Raw genomic sequence first — 21,674 nt, 5'->3', positions numbered from 1 at the left:
TTCCCAATCAGTCAGGTGATTCTTGTTGTCTTGGATTGGGAACCGTATTTAGGCAGCCTCAGTTTCGCTTTGTATTTCGTGGGTGTTTGTTCCTGTCTCTGTGTTGTAGTCACCAGATAGGCTGTAATTAGTTTCACGTTCTGTTTGTTGTTTTGTATTCTGAGTTATTTCATGTACCGCATTTCATTCATTAAAGTCATGAGTAACCAACACGCTGCATTTCGGTCCGACTCTCTTTCCACAAACGAAGAACGCCGTTACAGAAACACCCACCACTCACGGACCGAGCAGCGTGTAAACTGGCAGCGACAGCGACAGCTTCAGCAGCGAAAGGAGGACGTTATGGACGGTAGAGGCATGGAGTATACAACGTGGGAAGAAATCGACAGGTGGGCGGCCGACCCGGAGAGAGTGCAGGAGCCCGCCTGGGATTCGCTTCAGCAGTGCGAAGAGGGCTACAGGCTAATGGAGTCAAAGAGGAAAACACGGCGACGCAGAGCGAAAACCGAAAGTAACGGGGGAGAGCGCAGAGAGAGAGTAGCTGAGTCAGGAGTCAGACCTGAGCCTACTCTCCCTGTTAATCGTGAAGAGCAGTTGCAGTGGGAGAGGCTGCACCACTTGGAGATTTGGACATGGGAGGAGGAATTAGACGGTAAAGGACCCTGGGCTCAACCTGGAGAATATCGCCGTCCCAAGGAAGAAATAGAAGCGGATAAAGCGGAGAGGCGCAGGTATGAGGAGGCAGCACGGCAACGCGGTTGGAAGCCGGAAAAGCAGCCCAAAAAAATGATTGGGGGGGAGGCTAAAAGGGAGTATGTTTATGCCAGGTAGGAGACCTGCGCAAACTCCCTATGCTCACCGTTGGGCTAGAGAGACCGGGCAGGCACCGTGTTATGCTATGGAGCGCACGGTGTTTCCAGTGCGGGTGCAGAGCCAGGTGCGGCACATACCAGCCCTTCCTATTGGCAGGGCTAGAGTGGGCATCGAGCCAGGTAAGCTTGGGCAGGCTCGGTGCTCAAGAGCTCCAGTGCGCCTGCACGGTCCGGTCTATCCAGAGCCACCTCCACACACCAGTCCTCCGGTAGCAGCTCCCCGCACCAGGCTTCCTGTGCGTGTCCTCGATCCAATACCACCAGTTCCAGCACCACGCACCAGGCCTTCAGTGCGCCTCGCCTGTTCTACACAGCCAGAGCCTTCCTTCCCTTCTACGCTGTCGGAGTCTCCTGCTTGTTCAACACAGCCAGAGCCTTCCTTCCCTCCTACGCTGTTGGAGTCTCCCGCCTGTTTAGCGCAGCCAGAGCCTGTCTCCTCTCCTGCGCTGCCGGAGCCTCCCGCTTGTTCAGCGCAGCCAGAGCCTGTTCCTCTCCTGCGCTGTCGGCGTCTCCCGCCAGTTTTGCGCAGCCAGAGCCTTTCTCCTCTCCTGCGCTGCCGGAGTCTCCCATCTGTCCAGCACCGCCAGTGCTCCCAGTCTGCCCAGCGCCGCCAGTGCTCCCAGTCTGCCCAGCGCCGCCAGTGCTCCCAGTCTGCCCAGCGTCGCCAGTCTGCCCAGCGTCGCCAGTCTGCCCAGCGTCGCCAGTCTGCCCAGCGCCGCCAGTGCTCCCAGTCTGCCCAGTCTGCCCAGCGTCGCCAGTCTGCCCAGCATCGCCAGTCTGCCCAGCGTCGCCAGGCTGCCCAGCGCCGCCAGTCTGCCAGGATCCGCCAGAAGTGCCAGTCAGCCAGGATCTGCCAGTCTGCAGAGAGCTGTCAGCCTGCATGGAGCAGTCAGAGCTGTCAGTCTGCATGAAGCAGCCAGAGCTATCAGTCTGTAAGAAGCAGCCAGAGATGTCAGTCTGCATAGAGCAGCTAGATCCGCCAGTCAGCCATGATCTTCTAGATCTGCCAGACAACCAGTCTCTTCCAGATCTGCCCGACAACCAGTCTCTTCCAGATCTGCCAGACAACCAGTCTCTTCCAGATCTGCCAGACAACCAGAATCTTCCAGATCTGCCAGACAACCAGAATCTTCCAGATCTGCTTGTCAACCTGAATCTTCCAGTTCCGCCAGCCAGCCAGGATTTACCGGAGCCTACTACCTGCCTGAGCATCATCTCAGTACTGGGCTGCCTCTCAGTACTGGGATTCCTCTCAGTACTGGGTTTCCCCTCAGTCCCGGGTTTCCCCTCAGTCCCGGGCTGCCCCTCAGTCCCGGGCTGCCTCTGTCCCGAGCTGCCCCTCTGTCCCGAGCTGCCCCTCTGTCCCGAGCTGCCCCTCTGTCCCGAGCTGCCCCTCAGTCACGAGCTGCTCCTCAGTCCAGTGGGGATCTGGGTGAGGACTATTAGGCCATGGTCGGCGGAGAGGGTGGATTATCCCAGGACGCGAAGGGGAGGAACTATGACATTAATGGAGTGGGGTCCACGTCCCGAGCCGGAGCCGCCACCATGGACAGGCGCCCACCCGGACCCTCCCTATGGTTTTGAGGTGCGTCCGGGAGTACGCACCTTAGGGGGGGGGGGGTTCTGTCACGCCTTGGTCAATATATTTTGTGTTTTCGTTATATGTTTGGGTAGGCCAGGGTGTGACATGGGTTTATATGTTGTTGTCGTATTGGGGTTTGTAATATTTGGGATCGCGGCTGATTAGGGGTGTGGTAAAGGATTGGCTGCCTGAGGCGATTCCCAATCAGTCAGGTGATTCTTGTTGTCTTGGATTGGGAACCGTATTTAGGCAGCCTCAGTTTCGCTTTGTATTTCGTGGGTGTTTGTTCCTGTCTCTGTGTTGTAGTCACCAGATAGGCTGTAATTAGTTTCACGTTCTGTTTGTTGTTTTGTATTCTGAGTTATTTCATGTACCGCATTTCATTCATTAAAGTCATGAGTAACCAACACGCTGCATTTCAGTCCGACTCTCTTTCCACAAACGAAGAACGCCGTTACAAAGGACTGATCAACCCAATCCACAAAAGTGGAGACAAATTTGACCCCAATAACTACCGTGGGATATGCGTCCTCCTCTCTGTCCACAATATCATGGGGTTATGCAACTGTAACCAGGGGAAACCTAAAACTACGGAGTGTGCAGGAGAGTCTAAGATGAGGAAAGTTATGTGTTCATTGTGGTTATGAGCAACTGTGAGGGAAATGGGAATTGTGGTCTGGCACACCAGTCCGGTTCCTAGAGGACGGTTGTCTAGGGCATGGACTGGGATAAGGGGTTGTAAAGGGACTAAAATAATGCATAATGATAAGGCAACTGACTAGTTTAGGAAATTGCCTGCAGAACTTGAGTCCACTAGGGCAGGACTCAGTGGTGGGCTAGGATAGTCCAGGAAGGTGACCGGAAGGATGATGGGCTGGGTGGACAGAGAGGAGCAAGGCACGTCCACGCCTACCTGGGGCGGTGCAGGAGCACTCCTCGGCCTGTCGCTTCCTCGCCTGGTTCTCCTTCTGCGACAGGTGTTCCAGGGGAGGTCTGACTCCCCGCAGTAGGAGCAGAGACCCTGTTGACGTTCCCCTCAGTCTCGCTGGAGGTTCCTGGGAGAGACCCGAACCCATAGGATGGGAGACGACGGGAACGCAGGAGATTATCCTGGTGGATGGCCATGGCGATGAGCTGGTCCAGCTTGAGGTCCTCATTGCAACAGGGCCAGATCAGGTCTGGACGTCCGCCTGTAGCCCGCTGCAGAAAACCGTCAACAGGGCCTAGTCGTTCCAGCCAGTGGACGCAGACGTTGTCCTGGACCCCTGGCGTAGACGGAGGAGACGCTCACCTCCCTCTCGGCCCTCTGTAGGGTGGTCGAAAAAGGCACGGAAGAGTTGGGTGAAGCGCTCATAGGACTGCACTTCTGGACCGTCCCTCTCCCAGATGGGAGAGCTCGGCCTGTCAGCACAGAGATCACCAAGGCCAACTTGTACCTCTCAGAGGCTGTCCCGGCATGACGGGCAAGGTGGAGGTCACACTGCAGGAGAAACCCGCTACAGTGAGCTGGGGTGCCATCAAACCACTCTAGGAGGGGCAGGTGGACGTTGCTGATCGGATCAGGTGATGTAGATGGTGGTGGGGTGGCTGGACCGACCGCGGGGAGCTGGGAAGGTGGTGGTGTAGCCTGCAGCTGGCTTACTGTCCGGGGCACCTCATAGTTGCTCCAGGCACGGGTCGTGGTATAAGCTTTGCTCCTATAGCGGAGAGGTCGGGATGTCCTGCTGCTTCCTATTCTCTTGGATCGGTCATTCTGTCACAAGTGTAGAGAGGAGCAGGCAGGAGGCAGTCGCAGGTTTAGAACTACTGAATTTATTAAAGCAACATATATAAAAGCGGGACGAATCCAAATGTGCAAAATAATAAAGTACTCAGGAAATAGTAGGAGAGATTCCTCTCAGGAAAACAAGTAACATTTACAATGACTGACAAATACAAATAACAGAGGGAGTATATATACAGTGATAGAGTGGGGATTGGAACCAGGTGTGTGTAATGATGACGAGACAAGTCCAGGGTTGATGAGTGAAGGGCGTTTGCCAGCAGCAGGTTAGGCAGCAGCTAGATGGCCGGTGATGCCGAATGCCTGAGCTGGACAGGAGGGGGAGCCAGTGCGAAAGCTGATGTGACAGCTACCTGAGCCTGACGAGCCAAACATTATAAATAAAAGAGAGCCGCACACTCTAGGAACTCAAAAGCAAAAAATGAATGAGTGTGCGGCTCTCCTTTATTGTTAACCTCTCTGGGATATGTGGGACAGTAGCGTTCCATCTTGCCAACAGCCAGTGAAAGTGCAGGGCGCCAAATTCAAAACAACAAAAATCTGAGAATTAAAATTCCTCAAGCATACAAGTATTTTACACCATTTTAAAGATACAATTCTCGTTAATCCAGCCACAATGTCTGATTTCAAAAATGCTTTACAGCGAAAGCACTACAAACGATTATGTTAGGTCACCACCAAGTCACAGAAAAACACAGCCATTTTTCCTGCCAAAGAGAGAGTCACAAAAAGCACAAATAGAGATAAAATTAATCACTAACCTTTGATGATCTTCATCAAATGACACTCATAGGACTTCATGTTACACAATACATGTTTTGTTTGATAAAGTGCATATTTATATTTAAAAAATCTCAGTTTACATTGGCGCATTAGGTTCAGTAGTTCTAAAACATGCAGTGATTGTGCAGAGAGCCACATCTATTTACAGAAATACACATTATAAATGTTGATGAAAATACAAGTGTTATACATGGAGTTAGAGATATACTTCTCCTTAATGCAACCGCTGTGTCAGATTTAAAAAAAAAACTTTACGGAAAAAGCCAACCATGCAATAATCTGAGTACAGCGTTCAGACAACAAAGCAGCCAAAAAGATATCTGCCATATTGGGTGGTCATCATTAGTCAGAAATAGCATTATAAATATTAACTTACTTTTGATGATCTTCATCAGAATGCACTCCCAGGAATCGCAGTTCCACAATAAATGTTTGTTTTGTTCGATAATGTCCATCATTTATGTCCAAATAGCTTCTTTTGTTAGGGCGTTCGGTAAACAAATCCAAAAGCGCGTTCAGGTCCAGCCGAAAGTCTGGCGAAAAGTTTAAAAAGTTCCGTTACAGCCCGTAGAAACTTGTCAAACTATGTATAGAATCAATCCTTAGGATGTTTTTATCATACATCTTCAATAATGTTCCAACCGGAGAGTTCCTGTCTGTAGAAAAGCAATGGAACGAGAGCTAACTCTCTCGTAATCACGCCTCAGAACCTGTGGCACTCTGCCAGACACCTGGCTCATTCCTCTCTCATTCGGTCCCACTTCACAGTAGAATCCTCAAACAAAGTTCTAAAGACTGTGGACATCTAGCCTTAGGAAGTGCAACATAACCAATATCTCACTGTATCCACAATAGGGGCTGAGTTAAAAAACTACAAGCCTCAGATTTCCCACTTCCTGGTTGGATTCTTCTCAGGTTTCCGCTTGCCATATGAGTTCTGTTATACTCACAGACATCATTCAAACAGTTTTAGAAACTTCAGAGTGTTTTCTATCCAATACTACTACTAATATGCATATATTAGCATCTGGGATAGAGTAGCAGGCAGTTTACTCTGGGCACCTTATTCATCCAAGCTACTCAATACTGCCCCCCTGTCTGATGAAGACAGCTTGCCTGTCGAAACGTTGGATATTACATTTTTTGCATCTGAGCTCCTAGAGTGTGCGGCTCTCCTTTATTTTTAAGTTTTCTACTCCGCCAGCCAGAACCTCTCCTATATAGGTGTGCGTTTCATTTTCTTCTAGAGCCAAACATTATGGACATTTTATGAGCCCTACATTAAAGACATTTTATGAGTCCAAGCCCAAAAAAAGCCCAAATGATTGTGCCACCATCCAGTACATAGCCTATGGTGACTCCCTGCTTAAAGAAAGAAAAAAATGACGCACGACAGAAAAATATAAAAGGCCATAGAAGTGGCTATTCTGTCTTGGGTAAATAAATGAAACAAGCTTCAGTAGGCTAATACATTTGAGTGTGTACTGGATTAATGTAGTGTATTGTATTATACGGACTGGAATTACGCACCTCGTTCAAACCATGAAGATGGGAGAAAACATGCAATGCTCTGTTTACATATATAATATATATCTAAATCTCGAACAGGATTATTTTGGATTCAATTTGAATGGAGTTGATGGAGAGAGAGAATAACAGAGTGCTCAAGTACGCACTCAGTTGAAGCAATGATACTTGAGTGGTATATTGTTATATAACTCTTCAGCTGCAAATATTTTAAAAAGTATCTTTACAATAAAAAAATTAAGTGACAGATGGAGATGTGTATATTAGACACGCATTCAGTCCTTATATTATCCTACTGTAGCATAGGCTATGCTGCAGCAAATGTAGGCCTACCTGTGACGAGAAAAAAGAGGATAAGATGATAGTTGCATTGTGGACTGCGCTCCATAGCCTACTAAGATGCGCTGTCTGTCCCCAACCTGAGCGTTGATGATGGATCATGCAGATAGCAGAGCGAAGGCCATAGAGAAAGCAGATTTAGAGAGGCATATCATTTAACAGTTCCATTTCACGTCATGCTTTTAATTGTGTTACCTTTTATTTGGTCAATATTTTTCTTAACTCTTCTTGAACTGCACTGTTCGTTAAGGGCTTGTAAGTAAGCATTTCATGGTAAGGTCTACACTTGTTGTATTCGGCGCATGTGACGGATAAAGTTTGATATGATTTAACCCAGTTCCTTCTATTCAACCCTACTCTCACCACTCTGTTAACCTAAAGAGAAGGCCCTGTTGAAGTGTCAGATCGATTTGGCCCTGTGTCACTAACCCTGACACATTTAATATGAAATTAATCCTCTGTCAAACTTATGCCACTCTCTGTACTGTATAAAGGCACAGCATACCTGTTCTTGTTATTCTTTTGTTGGTCATAACACACAGGAATTATTTGGGCCCAGTACATTGAAGGTGATGTGCATTGGGATTTCCTATGCACTCGTCATCACACATTGGAGGAAATAGAAAGTGCTTTAAGTAAAGCCTTGGTCTGTCTCCCAAATGGCACCCTAATCCAAATATAGTACACTACTTATGGCCAGAGCCCTATGGGCCCTGTTTTGAAAAAGGTGCACTATAAAGGGAACATGGTGCTATTTGGAATGCCCTCTTGGATTAGATAACAAAGTGGCTTAAAGGAAACATGATTACCCACACTGTACTTTCTTCTGATGGTGTTACATTAAAACCTCATGTCCTCTTAGTACTGTCACTCTGGTGGTTGTCTGCCTTGTTGCTTATGCAGTGCAGGAAAGACTGATGTCTCAAGCAGGGCTCATTAAAGCACCAACGCCTCTCCATCCCCATCCTGCTGCTGCTGTGAGTGTAAAACTGAGGAGTGTAATTTAAGACCTTGTATTATTCGGAGTGCTGTAGCTGTAGCTGTTATAGCGTCTCTGTGTCATCCAATCCTGGAGCCAGAGGGGCAACGAGAGGAGAGGAGCAGACGCCTACGGGCGCCGGAGCACCTCCATGATGAGATTCTAATGGAGTTTCAAGTGAGGAACAATTTCTCATAGTGTCTGTCCCAAATGGCACCCAATTCCCTGCCTAGTACACTACTTTTGGTCAACGCCCTATGGTGCAGTATATGTGAGTACGGTGCAATTTGGGATGCAGCCACAGAGCTTTTGTTTCCAGCTAAGGAGCGATATAATTATACAATAGAATGAGAAAACAGCTGTTAAATATACAGTACTGTTCTGTATTCAGGAAGGCCTGTCGCTAGGTAACCGTGTAGTGAGCACACAGCACAGCAAATAAAATGCACTCACTAGGGGTGCATTGGTAAATTCACTCTGGCTATCTACTCCGATTTCAGAACACTTGTCTAAGAGAGCAGAATTACTGATGAATATGACCGGTGTCAGTAAACATCGGCAAAACATTTTTTATTAAATTGTTGCCAGCAGCACAGTTACAGTCACCAATGCTGTAGATAACACGAAAACATCTTGAAATATTAAGAGTAAACTGTTCACAAGTTTTTTTATTGCTTAAATGGAAAGGCATTTAGAATTGCCACCATCTTTAAACCCAATTTATTATATATTTAAGATACATTGTCACCTGACAATGTTTACAGTGTGGTAGCTATCTCTGATGTTTGTTAGGTTTTTAGTGGATTGTTATTGTATTTCACATCAAGCCTTGCTACCCTTTAAGTACATTTTTGACCCTGAATACACAGATTTAGAAATTGAGTTTAGGCCTATTACGTTTCCATACAAGCTTAGTTAGCCCTTATATTATGACTGTAAAAGAACATTCAAGTCAAAGTCTGTGGTACTTAACATCCTCAATTACAGATGTAGGATCTGAATTGGAGCAGTTTTCTACAGCAGAAAAATAATCTTACTGCAACAGGAAATGTAAATTACTGTGTGGATTATAATTCATGGACATTTCTGTAGGGGTTGATACATTTTCCATAAGGGAAAATCAAGTCTGAAATTTCAAAGTGTAAATCCCAAACTTTTTAAACCTCAACAACACTAGAAGTTTGACATTTCCTGCATTTCAGAAATGTTCTCCTGCAACAGTGTAATCAAATGAAGATTCTACATCTGTAGGACATTTTATGAGCCAGAGGTTTAGGCAGCGTCTGAAATGGTACCCTAAACTCTTCATAGTCAACACTTTATAGGGAATAAGGTGCCATTTGGGACACACATTTAGAAATTACTCATATTAGTAAGGGCTTCTGATTAATGTGTCCAGCAGTGGTTTATGTGCAGCCTCTATAAAATAAATATGTCTTTTTTATTTAATGAATCATTTTAATTGAGTAGTTATGCTTGAGGTTAAACCCATAGGCAAACTGACAGGTTTATAAAATATTTATATATTCTGTTTTTTTCCTTACTTTGTTAAAGAGCCTTTCGATGCAGTATTTTGCAATAGAAATTAAACATGAACAGATTGGCTACCAACTTTACTGACATAACCCTATCTAGACTACACTCACCAGTATGTTGCACCATGTTCCTTTTTAGTTCTCTACCAACTTTACTGACATAACCCTATCTAGACTACACTCACCAGTATGTTGCACCATGTTCCTTTTTAGTTCTCTACCAACTTTACTGACATAACCCTATCTAGACTACACTCACCAGTATGTTGCACCATGTTCCTTTTTAGTTCTCTACCAACTTTACTGACATAACCCTATCTAGACTACACTCACCAGTATGCTGCACCATGTTCCTTTTTAGTTCTCTACCAACTTTACTGACATAACCCTATCTAGACTACACTCACCAGTATGTTGCACCATGTTCCTTTTTAGTTCTCTACCAACTTTACTGACATAACCCTATCTAGACTACACTCACCAGTATGTTGCACCATGTTCCTTTTTAGTTCTTTACCAACTTTACTGACATAACCCTATCTAGACTACACTCACCAGTATGTTGCACCATGTTCCTTTTTAGTTCTTTACCAACTTTACTGACATAACCCTATCTAGAATACACTCACCAGTATGTTGCACCATGTTCCTTTTTAGTTCTCTACCAACTTTACTGACATAACCCTATCTAGACTACACTCACCAGTATGTTGCACCATGTTCCTTTTTAGTTCTCTACCAACTTTACTGACATAACCCTATCTAGACTACACTCACCAGTATGCTGCACCATGTTCCTTTTTAGTTCTCTACCAACTTTACTGACATAACCCTATCTAGACTACACTCACCAGTATGTTGCACCATGTTCCTTTTTAGTTCTCCCGCTGTTGTTTCAGATTGGTTACTGGTAGTTGAAGAAACTTAGAGAGAAGGAGAGAGAATATCATAAGAAGTGTATGTTTGAAGTCGGACCAATATTAAATTAGTACAGTTAAGCTTCAGGGAAGAGAGAAGACATGAATATAATGGTCAGTACCTCTTGATGATACCCTGACATCTTTTCCTCAACCATTTTGGGCTAAATTGAAGAGACAGATACATATAATCGAGATGAAAGCAAAGCAGCCAGGCAGGCTAAAGCAAACACTTAAAGTATTTGAAAGTTTTCAATAGTAGTTGAACCCATGTCTGCTAGTAGTATTACTGCTGCTGGGTATTGTCAGTGTAAAGATTGCTTAATGTTGTGTGTTGGTGCTTTGCCTCCTACATTAACATGATTACCAAGGCCAAGGAGAGCATTAGAAGAGTTAAAGGTAACAAGATAAGTGGAGGAGGCTGGAAAACGAGAGGTGATACCTACGTCCCAAATGGCACCCTATTCTCTGTAGAGTGCACTATTTTTCACCAGGGCCCGTAGGACTCTGTTCAAAGGTAGTGCACTATGTAGGGAATAGGGTGCCGTTTGGGACATATACAACGTCTTTCTGTCCTTGTTTCAGAGGTTTCCTTCCCGTGAGCAATTCATTTTAATTAGCTATGATTAATTTAGTGGGTGTTTCTTAACACTTAACAGGATGATATTTGGTTTCTGAGGAAAACATAGTGGAGTAAAAAAAGACCCAAACGCCAGGCCACTCCAGATTAAGCCTATCTTTAAAGATCCAATGTATCCATTTTTATCTCAATATCAAATCATTTCTGGGTAACAATTAGGTACCTTACTGTGATTGTTTTCAATTAACATTTTCTGGGAGTGGGATGAGTGGAGAGGGGAAAATGGACAACTAGCGAGGTTGGGAACTGTCTTTCTTATTGACCTATTAGGCCTAATTTACTACATTTACCACCGTTGATGTCACCAGGCAGGCCAAAACTCCATCCCAACAAATCAGGCTGAAATGTCAAGCGATCTTTTCAAAGTGCTCTTACACTAAAAGGGGTTTATCATAATTTTCACAATTTCACAGTATTATTCCAACCTCATAGTGTGGGAATATAAAACATAGGAAAACTGTGCCACAACACAGCATCTGCTCCTCAATTATAGCCTCAATGGGTCTGGGAAAGAAACAGACAAACACACCAATAATATATCCCACGTAGAGAAACCAAGTTTCAAGTGTATGTTTTTATGTGTAATGCATACTCACTGGAGTTCTCATCATAATGAATATGTCCAGATTAGTTGTTGCTGAAAGCCCAACTTAACTAGGCCACAACACCACACACATCTGCCGACCCTATCTAGTTGCCTCACTAAGAGTGGAAAAGAAAACAGCTATAATACCATAACACACTGCAAATGTAGAAATCATCGCACATTCTTTTTTCAATTAACTTTTATTAAGTCTATCAGGTTTTATTTTATATTTATTTGGTCAAGCAGTAACAGTTATTGAGTAACCAATACGTGTTTAGATTGACATGGAGCCTGCCAGGGCTAAAGTCTACACCAATATTACAGTATCTAGACCAACAGTTTTTGGGAAGGAGTTATGGCACCAAGGTGTGGTTAGATGACTGGATATGCTCTGTGACTGTGACAGTGGTGAACTGAGAGAGAAAGGTATAAGTTGTGACAGCTGGCGTGAAAACCTGAACACTCATAGTGCATAATTGGCTGATTCATCTTAGATAGTCAGTGATTCAGTCTGGGGATATAGGGCTGCACACATACACACACACACACACACAAACACACATACACACACACAAACACACATACACCCACCCACACACACACACACACACACACACACACACACACACACACACACACACACACAGCAAAGGCATCCGGAAGCCACTGCAGTACAGGAGTGAGTGTGTCATGAGCATGCAAGGAAAGCAGCAGTACTGCAGAACAGAACAGTCATAGGATAGCTGTCACTGACTATTTAGCAGTACCATGTAGGAAACATGGACTAGACAGGCGTGGGGGGAACAATGTAGTGAAGCAGACAGGAAAATAGAGAAAGAAAGAGAGGGGGAGGGAGGGATGGAGGGGGAGTGGAGGGTGGGGGGGTTTGGAAGAGAGGGTATGATAAGTGAAAAAGAATGGGGGTGCGTGATGCAGAGAGCGAGAGAGAGACAGAGAGGCAGAGAGAGAGAGGGGTGCAGAGAGAGCAAGAGTGCAAGAAAGAGAGAGAGAGAGAAATGCTGAGAAAGAGGTTGGTTTTCAAGAGCATCGGGCCAACTCCATTCATGAGACTGGCGCTCAGCCCTCAAGCTATAAATGTCTCAATAAAATCTGTCTGCTACTCCTCAGATTGCTGACATAATGTACTGTATATTGAACCTCAGGTGTCTGTAATGGAGAACAAACGCAAACACTAGTCATTGTGATCCAAAGACAGGTTGTAATAGTGTGCCAGTGTGTTTCTCTCTTAGACAGCACTATGTGTACAATAGATGAGCATAGCCTGGAGGAGCAGCTGTTGAGTAATACACTGATATCATTAACATCACCACCTACTAAAGGTAGCAAAAGAAAGGTGTTTACAATACTGTATGTTAGCCTTTTTTCCATGTGTACTCACTTCTTGTACTCCAATCAGGAATTTGATGCCATTGACAACTACAGTACATCTACTGTAGGTAACAGACAGGTTTACTCGCTCTCTGTATTGACAGTATATTAGCCTTTTTCTAGTGTGTACTCTCATCTGGTACTCTTTCAGTTGTTAATTATCTTATCTTTGCAAAATATCTATTATTAAAGGATCGTTCCACTATATCTATTCATAAATGCTTTCTTAGAAAAAAATATGAGAATGAGGTGAAAATAACACTTATCAGGAAAGCAGATCTTTAAACCCTTCTCTCATTCATACACACACCATATCCCACACACACACACACACACACACACACACACACACACACACACACACACACACACACACACACACACAGTGTTCCATCTGACTTGTGGTCACCCCGGGAAGTATGGGTGAATCATCTTGTTTACATCCCCAATGGCACCCTATTCTCTATATAGTGCACTACTTTTGACCAGGGCCCATAGGGTGCCATTGGGGATGCAACACTTGAGTCACAGCAATAATCTAATTTCACAAGTGACTCATGTGCTCACAACTCAATGACTTTCTCGAAAGATAATTCTTACTCCTGGTTGGAGGTTCTGAATTTCCATGGATACCTATGGGTTTTCTGTAAATGTTATAAGCACAGGGATATCTTCACTTCAGTTTGCATCCTCAAATTATGCAACTTGGTTTGAGAGCAAGGTAGCGGCAGTAATCCTTTCCTATAGCCACAGGGATTTGAAAGATATACGTGTGATGACTAGGATCATATACCTTTAAAAGTAATTGAGGCCGTAGTCTTCCATCTCATAGAAGAGGATCATGGTTCAAGAAAAATGCCATGACAAATATTGTATTTGACTAATAATTCAACCGAGGCCCAACAGATTTTTTTCTTGACCGATTTGTCCATCAAAATCAATTTGCAGGGCCTCCCAAGTGGTGCAGCGGTCTAAATCACGGCATTGCAGTGCTAGAGGCATCACTACAGATCGAGGTTTGATCCCGGGCTGTGTCGTAGTCGGCCGTGACCGGGAGATCCATGAGGCAGCACACAATTGGCCCAGCATCGTCCGGGTTAGGGGAGGGTTTGGCCGACTGGGATGTCCTTGTCCCATTGCGCTCTAGCGACTCCTTGTAGTTTTCTCCGACACATTGGGGCGACTAGCTTCCGGGTTAAGCGGGCAGTGTGTCAAGAGCAGTGTGGCTTGGAGGGGTCGTGTTTCGGGAGACGCATGGCTCTCGACCCTTGCCTCTCCTGAGTCCGTATGGGAGTTGCAGCGGTGGGACAAGACTGTAACTACCAATTACAGCGATGGACACTCCTACTCATTCAAGGGTTTTTCTTTATTTTTACTATTTTCCACATTGTAGAACAATAGTGAAGACATCAAAACTATGAAATAACACATGGAAACATGTAGCAACTAAAAAAGTGTTAAACAAATACAAATATACACTTGAGATTTTTCAAAGTAGCCACCCTTTGCCTTGATGACAGCTTTTCACACTCTTGGCATTCTCTCAACCAGCTTCATGAGGAATGCTTTTCCAGCAATCTTGAAGGAGTTTCCAAATATGCTGAACACTTGTTGGCTGCTTTTCCTTCATTCTGCGGTCCAACTCATCCCAAACCATCTCAATTGGGTAAGGTGATTGTGGAGGCTAGGTCATCTGATGCAGCACTCCATCACTCTCATTCTTGTTCAAATAGCCCTTATACAGCCTGGAGGTGTGTTTTGGATCATTGTCCTGTTGAATTTTTTATTTTTTATTTTACCTTTATTTAATTAGGCAAGTCAGTTAAGAACAAATTCTTATTTTAAATGACGGCCTAGGAACAGTGCCTTGTTCAGGGGCAGAACGACAGATTTTTACCATGTCAGCTCGGGGATTTGATCGTCCAACGCTCTAACCACTATGCTACCTGCCACCCACCCCACTAAGCGCAAACCAGATGGGATGGCGTATAATTGCAGAATCCTGTGGTAGCCATGCTGGTTAAGTGTGCCTTGAATTCTAAATAAATCACAGACAGTGTCACCAGCAAAGCATCATCAAACCTCCTCCTCCATGTTTCACGGTGGGAACAACACATGCAGAAATCATCCGTTCATCTACTCTGTGTCTCACAAAGACACGGCAGTTGGAACCACAAATCTCAAATTTGGACTCATCAGACCAAAGGACAGATTTCCACCGGTCTAATGTCCGTTGCTTGTGTTTCTTGGCTCAAGCAAGTCTCTTCTTCTTATTGGTGTCCTTTAGTAGTGGTTTCTTTGCAACAATTCAACCAAGAAGGCCTGATTCACACAGTCTCCTCTGAACAGTTGATGTTGAAATATGTCTGTTACATATTTCAGGTGTGTCAAACCTTTGACTGGTACTGTATATATATATATATATATAGACATATATTTTCAAATAACTGCCCTTTTTCTGGCACACATTGATATATATATATATATCAATGTGTGCCAGAAAAAGGGCAGTTATTTGAAAATATATGTCTATTTATCATTTCTACATACTTTCTATCTAGTATGCCCCTCCCCCTGTAGTTTACCCACCCCTGAAATACACTGAGTGTACAAACATTAAGACCACCTGCTTTGAACAGGGTATGGTACTAGGTGCCAGGCGCACCGGTTTGCCAGGTGTAAGCTCACTCCACTGCTAGCTTGAAATGTCACGGATGGAGCTAGCTAATTAGATGTTTTTCAATAGCTCAAATGGTTGGTACATTGTCAAGGAGGGCGGTCACGTGTGCTAGCAAGGATCAGGAGGAAGCGGTACTCCCTAAGCAAGCAGAGTGTCTATAATACTCATTCACTAGATTGCATTTAATTTATTTTCTTACCAAGAATACATTTAGTCTAAAGCTCTCTCTCTCTCTCTCTCTCTCACACACACACACACACATATATACACACACACACACACACACACACACACACACACACATACATACACACACACACACACACACACACACACACACACACACACACACACAACTTCCTCCCATCGGCTTTATGAAAATCATAATATCCTGATCCGCTCTACAAATCAAACACTTTCAAGCATCTCTCTCATTTTCCCTCTGATTGGGCCTGCCTATTGAAAGCTGTGTTTTTCCTCGGACTGATTGAAGAGTGTGTGTGTTAAGGTTACTCCCCCAGAGACTTTCAGCTTGTTCTTGTTTAGTCTCTCCTTAACTCTCATTAACACCCATCTCACAACAATGTCCATAAATACCTTCACACAGCACTCTCCCTAAACAGTGTATACTACACATTGTAATAATTTGGTTGTAAACTGGTTTTACAAGGTTTGTGTGTGTGTGTGTGTGCGCCTGCGTGTGTGTGTGTGTGTGTGTGTGTGTGTGTGTGTGTGTGTGTGTGTGTGTGTGTGTGTGTGTGTGTGTGTGTATGCCCCCGCGTGTGTGACTGCAGTCCATGATGTAAGACCCGTTGTGTGAGAAACGAGCCTGATTGCATGGTTCATTTGTTCTCCTTCTAGAGCCAAGCCGAGGCGCACTACAAAGGCAGTAAACATGCCAAGAAGCTCAAAGCACAAGAGAACACCAAGAATAAGCCGCCCAAGAGTTCCCCTCCTCCTCCTACTCTTCCTCCTTCCCTGGACAGTGCAATGAAAAGCACCACCACCACCTCACCCAACTCTGTCATGGCCAGCAACTCTGACAAATCAGGTATATGGAAACCTTTGGTCTTGTATGTCATCCATTCCTCTCCATGATTTAGTCTTGCATGTCATCCATTCCTCTCCATGCTTCAGTCTTCTATGTTATCCATTCCTCTCCATGCTTCAGTCTTGTTTGTCATCCATTCCTCTCCATGCTTCAGTATTGTATGTCATCCATTCCTCTCCATGCTTCAGTCTTGTTTGTCATCCATTCCTCTCCATGCTTCAGTCTTGTATGTCATCCATTCCTCTCCATGCTTCAGTCTTGTTTGTCATCCATTCCTCTCCATGCTTCAGTCTTGTATGTCATCCATTCCTCTCCATGCTTCAGTCTTGTATGTCATCCATTCCTCTCCATGCTTCATTCTTGTATGTCATCCATTCCTCTCCATGCTTCATTCTTGTATGTCATCCATTCCTCTCCATGCTTCAGTCTTGTATGTCATCCATTCCTCTCCATGCTTCAGTCTTGTTTGTCATCCATTCCTCTCCATGCTTCAGCAGTCTTGTTTGTCATCCATACCTCTCCATGCTTCAGTCTTGTATGTCATCCATTCCTCTCCCTGCTTCAGTCTTGTTTGTCATCCATTCCTCTCCATGCTTCAGTCTTGTATGTCATCCATTCCTCTCCATGCTTCAGTCTTGTTTGTCATCCATTCCTCTCCATGCTTCAGTCTTGTTTGTCATCCATTCCTCTCCATGCTTCAGTCTTGTTTGTTAGCCATTCCTCTCCATGCTTCAGTCTTGTATGTCATCCATTCCTCTCCATGCTTCAGTCTTTTTTGTCATCCATTCCTCTCCATGCTTCAGTCTGGTATGTCATCCATTCCTCTCATGCTTCCGTTTGTATATCATCCATGCCTCTCCATGCTTCAGTCTTGTATGTCATCCATTCCTCTCCCTGCTTCAGTCTTGTTTGTCATCCATTCCTCTCCATGCTTCAGTATTGTATGTCATCCATTCCTCTCCATGATTTAGTCTTGCATGTCATCCATTCCTCTCCATGCTTCAGTCTTCTATGTTATCCATTCCTCTCCATGCTTCAGTCTTGTTTGTCATCCATTCCTCTCCATGCTTCAGTATTGTATGTCATCCATTCCTCTCCATGCTTCAGTCTTGTTTGTCATCCATTCCTCTCCATGCTTCAGTCTTGTATGTCATCCATTCCTCTCCATGCTTCAGTCTTGTTTGTCATCCATTCCTCTCCATGCTTCAATCTTGTATGTCATCCATTCCTCTCCATGCTTCAGTCTTGTATGTCATCCATTCCTCTCCATGCTTCATTCTTGTATGTCATCCATTCCTCTCCATGCTTCATTCTTGTATGTCATCCATTCCTCTCCATGCTTCAGTCTTGTATGTCATCCATTCCTCTCCATGCTTCAGTCTTGTTTGTCATCCATTCCTCTCCATGCTTCAGCAGTCTTGTTTGTCATCCATACCTCTCCATGCTTCAGTCTTGTATGTCATCCATTCCTCTCCCTGCTTCAGTCTTGTTTGTCATCCATTCCTCTCCATGCTTCAGTCTTGTATGTCATCCATTCTTCTCCATGCTTCAGTCTTGTTTGTCATCCATTCCTCTCCATGCTTCAGTCTTGTTTGTCATCCATTCCTCTCCATGCTTCAGTCTTGTTTGTTAGCCATTCCTCTCCATGCTTCAGTCTTGTATGTCATCCATTCCTCTCCATGCTTCAGTCTTTTTTGTCATCCATTCCTCTCCATGCTTCAGTCTGGTATGTCATCCATTCCTCTCATGCTTCCGTTTGTATATCATCCATGCCTCTCCATGCTTCAGTCTTGTATGTCATCCATTCCTCTCCCTGCTTCAGTCTTGTTTGTCATCCATTCCTCTCCATGCTTCAGTCTTGTTTGTCATCCATTCCTCTCCCTGCTTCAGTCTTGTTTGTCATCCATTCCTCTCCATGCTTCAGTCTTGTATGTCATCCATTCCTCTCCATGCTTCAGTCTTGTATGTCATCCATTCCTCTCCATGCTTCAGTCTTGTATGTCATCCATTCCTCTCCATGCTTCAGTCTTGTATGTCATCCATTCCTCTCCCTGCTTCAGTCTTGTATGTCATCGATTCCTCTCCATGCTTCAGTCTTGTATGTCATCCATTCCTCTCATGCTTCCGTTTTGTATATCATCCATTCCTCTCCATGCTTCAGTCTTGTATAGGGGAAAGCCTATAATATGTGATGTCTAATGTATAGGTGAATATAGTCAGAATATACCAGATGTGTGGTAAGCATGTTACCAACCAAGGAAGAAAAGAAAGCTTCAAATTCAAAGCAAAGTGTTGTAAAATGTACATTTGCAGTTATTTCTGTTGAGTCTTGATTTTTAAAAAGTCACACTATCTGGCCTCACACCTGAGGAGAAATTTCAAACCCATGGTCAAAAGTAGTGCTCTGTATGGGTGTAGGGTGCCATTTGGGACACAGGCAGAAACTCGCTGCTCAGCCCTCTAATGTAGAGTTACATCTTCAGAGATTAGGTAGAAGTTATTTAACGTACCAGCACTGACTTTACTGGAAAGGAAAAATGAACTTACTATGACTGTGATATGGGGTTATCTCACCTAGCTATATTAAGATGAATGCACTAATTATAAGTCACACTGGATAAGAGCTTCTGCTAGATGACTAAAATGTAAATGTAAAATATAATGAGCCAGCGATGCTACTCGTTAGTATTCTTTGTCTGCATGCCATGGCACCTTAAAAAACATGAATTTAATCAATTTAATAATAAGGCTGTAATGCTATAATATGTGGAAAAGGGGAAGGGGTCTGAATACTTTCCGAATGCACTGTGCATTCATGTTTTTCCTCATCAATCTACACACAATACCCCATAATGATAAAGCGAAAAAAATATATATACTTATTTACATAATTATTTTGACCCTTTGCTATGAGACTCGAAATTGAGCTCGGGTGCATCCTGTTTCCATTGATGATCCTTGATAGGTTTCTAGAACTTTATTGGAGTCCACCTGTGGTAAATTCATGATTTGGAAAGGCACACACCTGTCTATATAAGGTCCCGCAGTTGACAGTGCATGTCATAGCAAAAACTAAGCCATAAGGTTGAAGGAATTGTCCGTAGAGCTCCGAGATAGGATTGTGTCGAAGCACAGATCTGAGGAAGGGTACCAAAAACTGTCTGCAGCATTGAAGGTCCCCAAGAACACAGTGGCCTCCATCATTCTCAAATGGAAGAAGTTTGGAACCACCAAGAATCTTCCTAGAGCTGGCCGCTGAGCAATCGGGGGAGAAGGGTCTTGGTCAGGGAGGTGACCAAGAACCCGATGCTCACTCTGATAGAGCTTCAGAGTTCCGTTGTGGAGATGGGAGAACATTCCAGAAGGACAACCATCTCTGCAGCGCTCCACAAATCAGGCCTTTATGATCCAGTCGCCAGACGGAAGCCACTCCTCGGTAAAAGGCACATGACAGTCTGCTTGGAGTACGCCAAAAGGCACCTAAAGGTCTCTCAGACCATGAGAAACAAGATTATCTGGTCTGATGAAACCAAGATTGAACTCTTTGGCCTGAATGCTAAGCGTCACTTGTGGAGGAAACCTGGCACCATCCCTACGGTGAAGCATGGTGGTGGCAGCATCATGCTATGGGGATGTTTTTCAGGGGCAGGGACTGGAAGACTAGTCAGGATCGATGGAAGATGAATGAAGCAAAGTACAGAGAGATCCTTGATGAAAACGAGCCCCAGAGTGCTCAGGACCTCAGACTGGGGCGAAGGTTCACCTTCCAACAGGACAACGACCCTAAGCACACAGCCCAGACTTAAACCCAATCGAATATCTTTGGAGAGACCTGAAAATCCAAAGCTGGGACCGAGAGACTGAAAAACAGCTTCTATCTCAAGTCCATCAGACTGTTAAATAGCCGTCACTAGCACAGAGAGGCTGCTGCCTACATACAGACTTGAAATCATTGGCCACTTTTAATAAATGGAACACTTGTCATTTTAATAATGTCACTTTAATAATGTTTGCATATCTTGCATTACTCATCTCATATGTATATACTGTATTCCATACTATCTATTTCATCTTAGCCTATGCTGCTCTGAAATTGCTCATCCACATATGAATATATTCTTATTCCATTCCTTTACTTAGATTTGTGTGTAGTAGGTAGTTGTTGTGAAATTGTTCGATATTACTTGTTAGATATTCCAGCACTGTCAGAACTAGAAGCACAAGAATTTCACTACACTCGCAATAACATCTGCTAAACACGTGTGTGTGACCAATAACATTTGATTTGATTCAGCAATGTACTGAGTAAAGGGTCTGAATACTTATGTAAATGTGATATTTCACCTTTTGTTTAGCTAAATTATGGGGTATTGTGTTTAGATTGATGAGGGGGGAAACAATTTAATAAATTTCAGAATAAGGCTGTAACCTAACAAAATGTGGAAAACGTTAAGGGGTCTGAATACTTTCCGAATGCACTGTAGTGCACTACTTTTGACGAGAGCCCTATGTAGTGCACTGCATAGGGAATAGGGTGCCATGTGGGACACAGTCTATGTCTTTTCACACAATGCGTGTCACAGACTATCTAGTTGTATGTCTGGGATGGTTCTCTTCTCTCTGATCGTCGCTGCCATGGTGCCATATTAATACAAGCCTCTGTTTAGACCCACTTTGCGTACCATTTGGGATGCAGACCCACTCTCTGTCGGGGGGGATGCTGTTGTTGACCTCACTGGGTTTCTGGCAAACAAAGAGGCTGAAGTCAGATTCAGTTTAACTAGAGAGAGTTGAAGAACTAAATCAGGGGTCGGCAACAATAGTCAATTATAGTCATATACAACATTAACAATGTCTACGCTGTATTTCTGATCAATTTGATGTTATTTTAATGGACAAAAAAATGTGCTTTTCTTTAAAAAACAAGGACATTTCTAAGCGACCCCTAACTTTTGAACGGTAGTGTATACTGTATATTTTTGTTGAATTCCTGGTGTTTTTTAAAATCTCT

General features: G+C 44.2%; 1 protein-coding gene across 2 annotated transcripts in view; it reads left to right on the top strand.

The window, feature by feature from the left end:
- Window positions 1–21,674, top strand: part of LOC115111391 (zinc finger protein 385B-like) — a 123,542-nt gene that overhangs the window by 92,909 nt on the left and 8,959 nt on the right. For both annotated transcript variants that reach the window (XM_065013722.1, XM_029637408.2), the window contains exon 4: window positions 16,474–16,663. In XM_065013722.1, coding sequence (XP_064869794.1) covers window positions 16,474–16,663 — 190 coding nt within the window. The remainder of the gene's footprint in view (window positions 1–16,473; window positions 16,664–21,674) is intronic.

The sequence above is a fragment of the Oncorhynchus nerka genome, linkage group LG3 (assembly GCF_034236695.1).
Source record: "Oncorhynchus nerka isolate Pitt River linkage group LG3, Oner_Uvic_2.0, whole genome shotgun sequence".
In the NCBI taxonomy this organism is placed as follows: Eukaryota; Metazoa; Chordata; class Actinopteri; order Salmoniformes; family Salmonidae; genus Oncorhynchus; species Oncorhynchus nerka.
The sequence above is the reverse complement of the archived record's forward strand: the minus strand, read 5'-3'. Positions and strand labels throughout refer to the sequence as shown.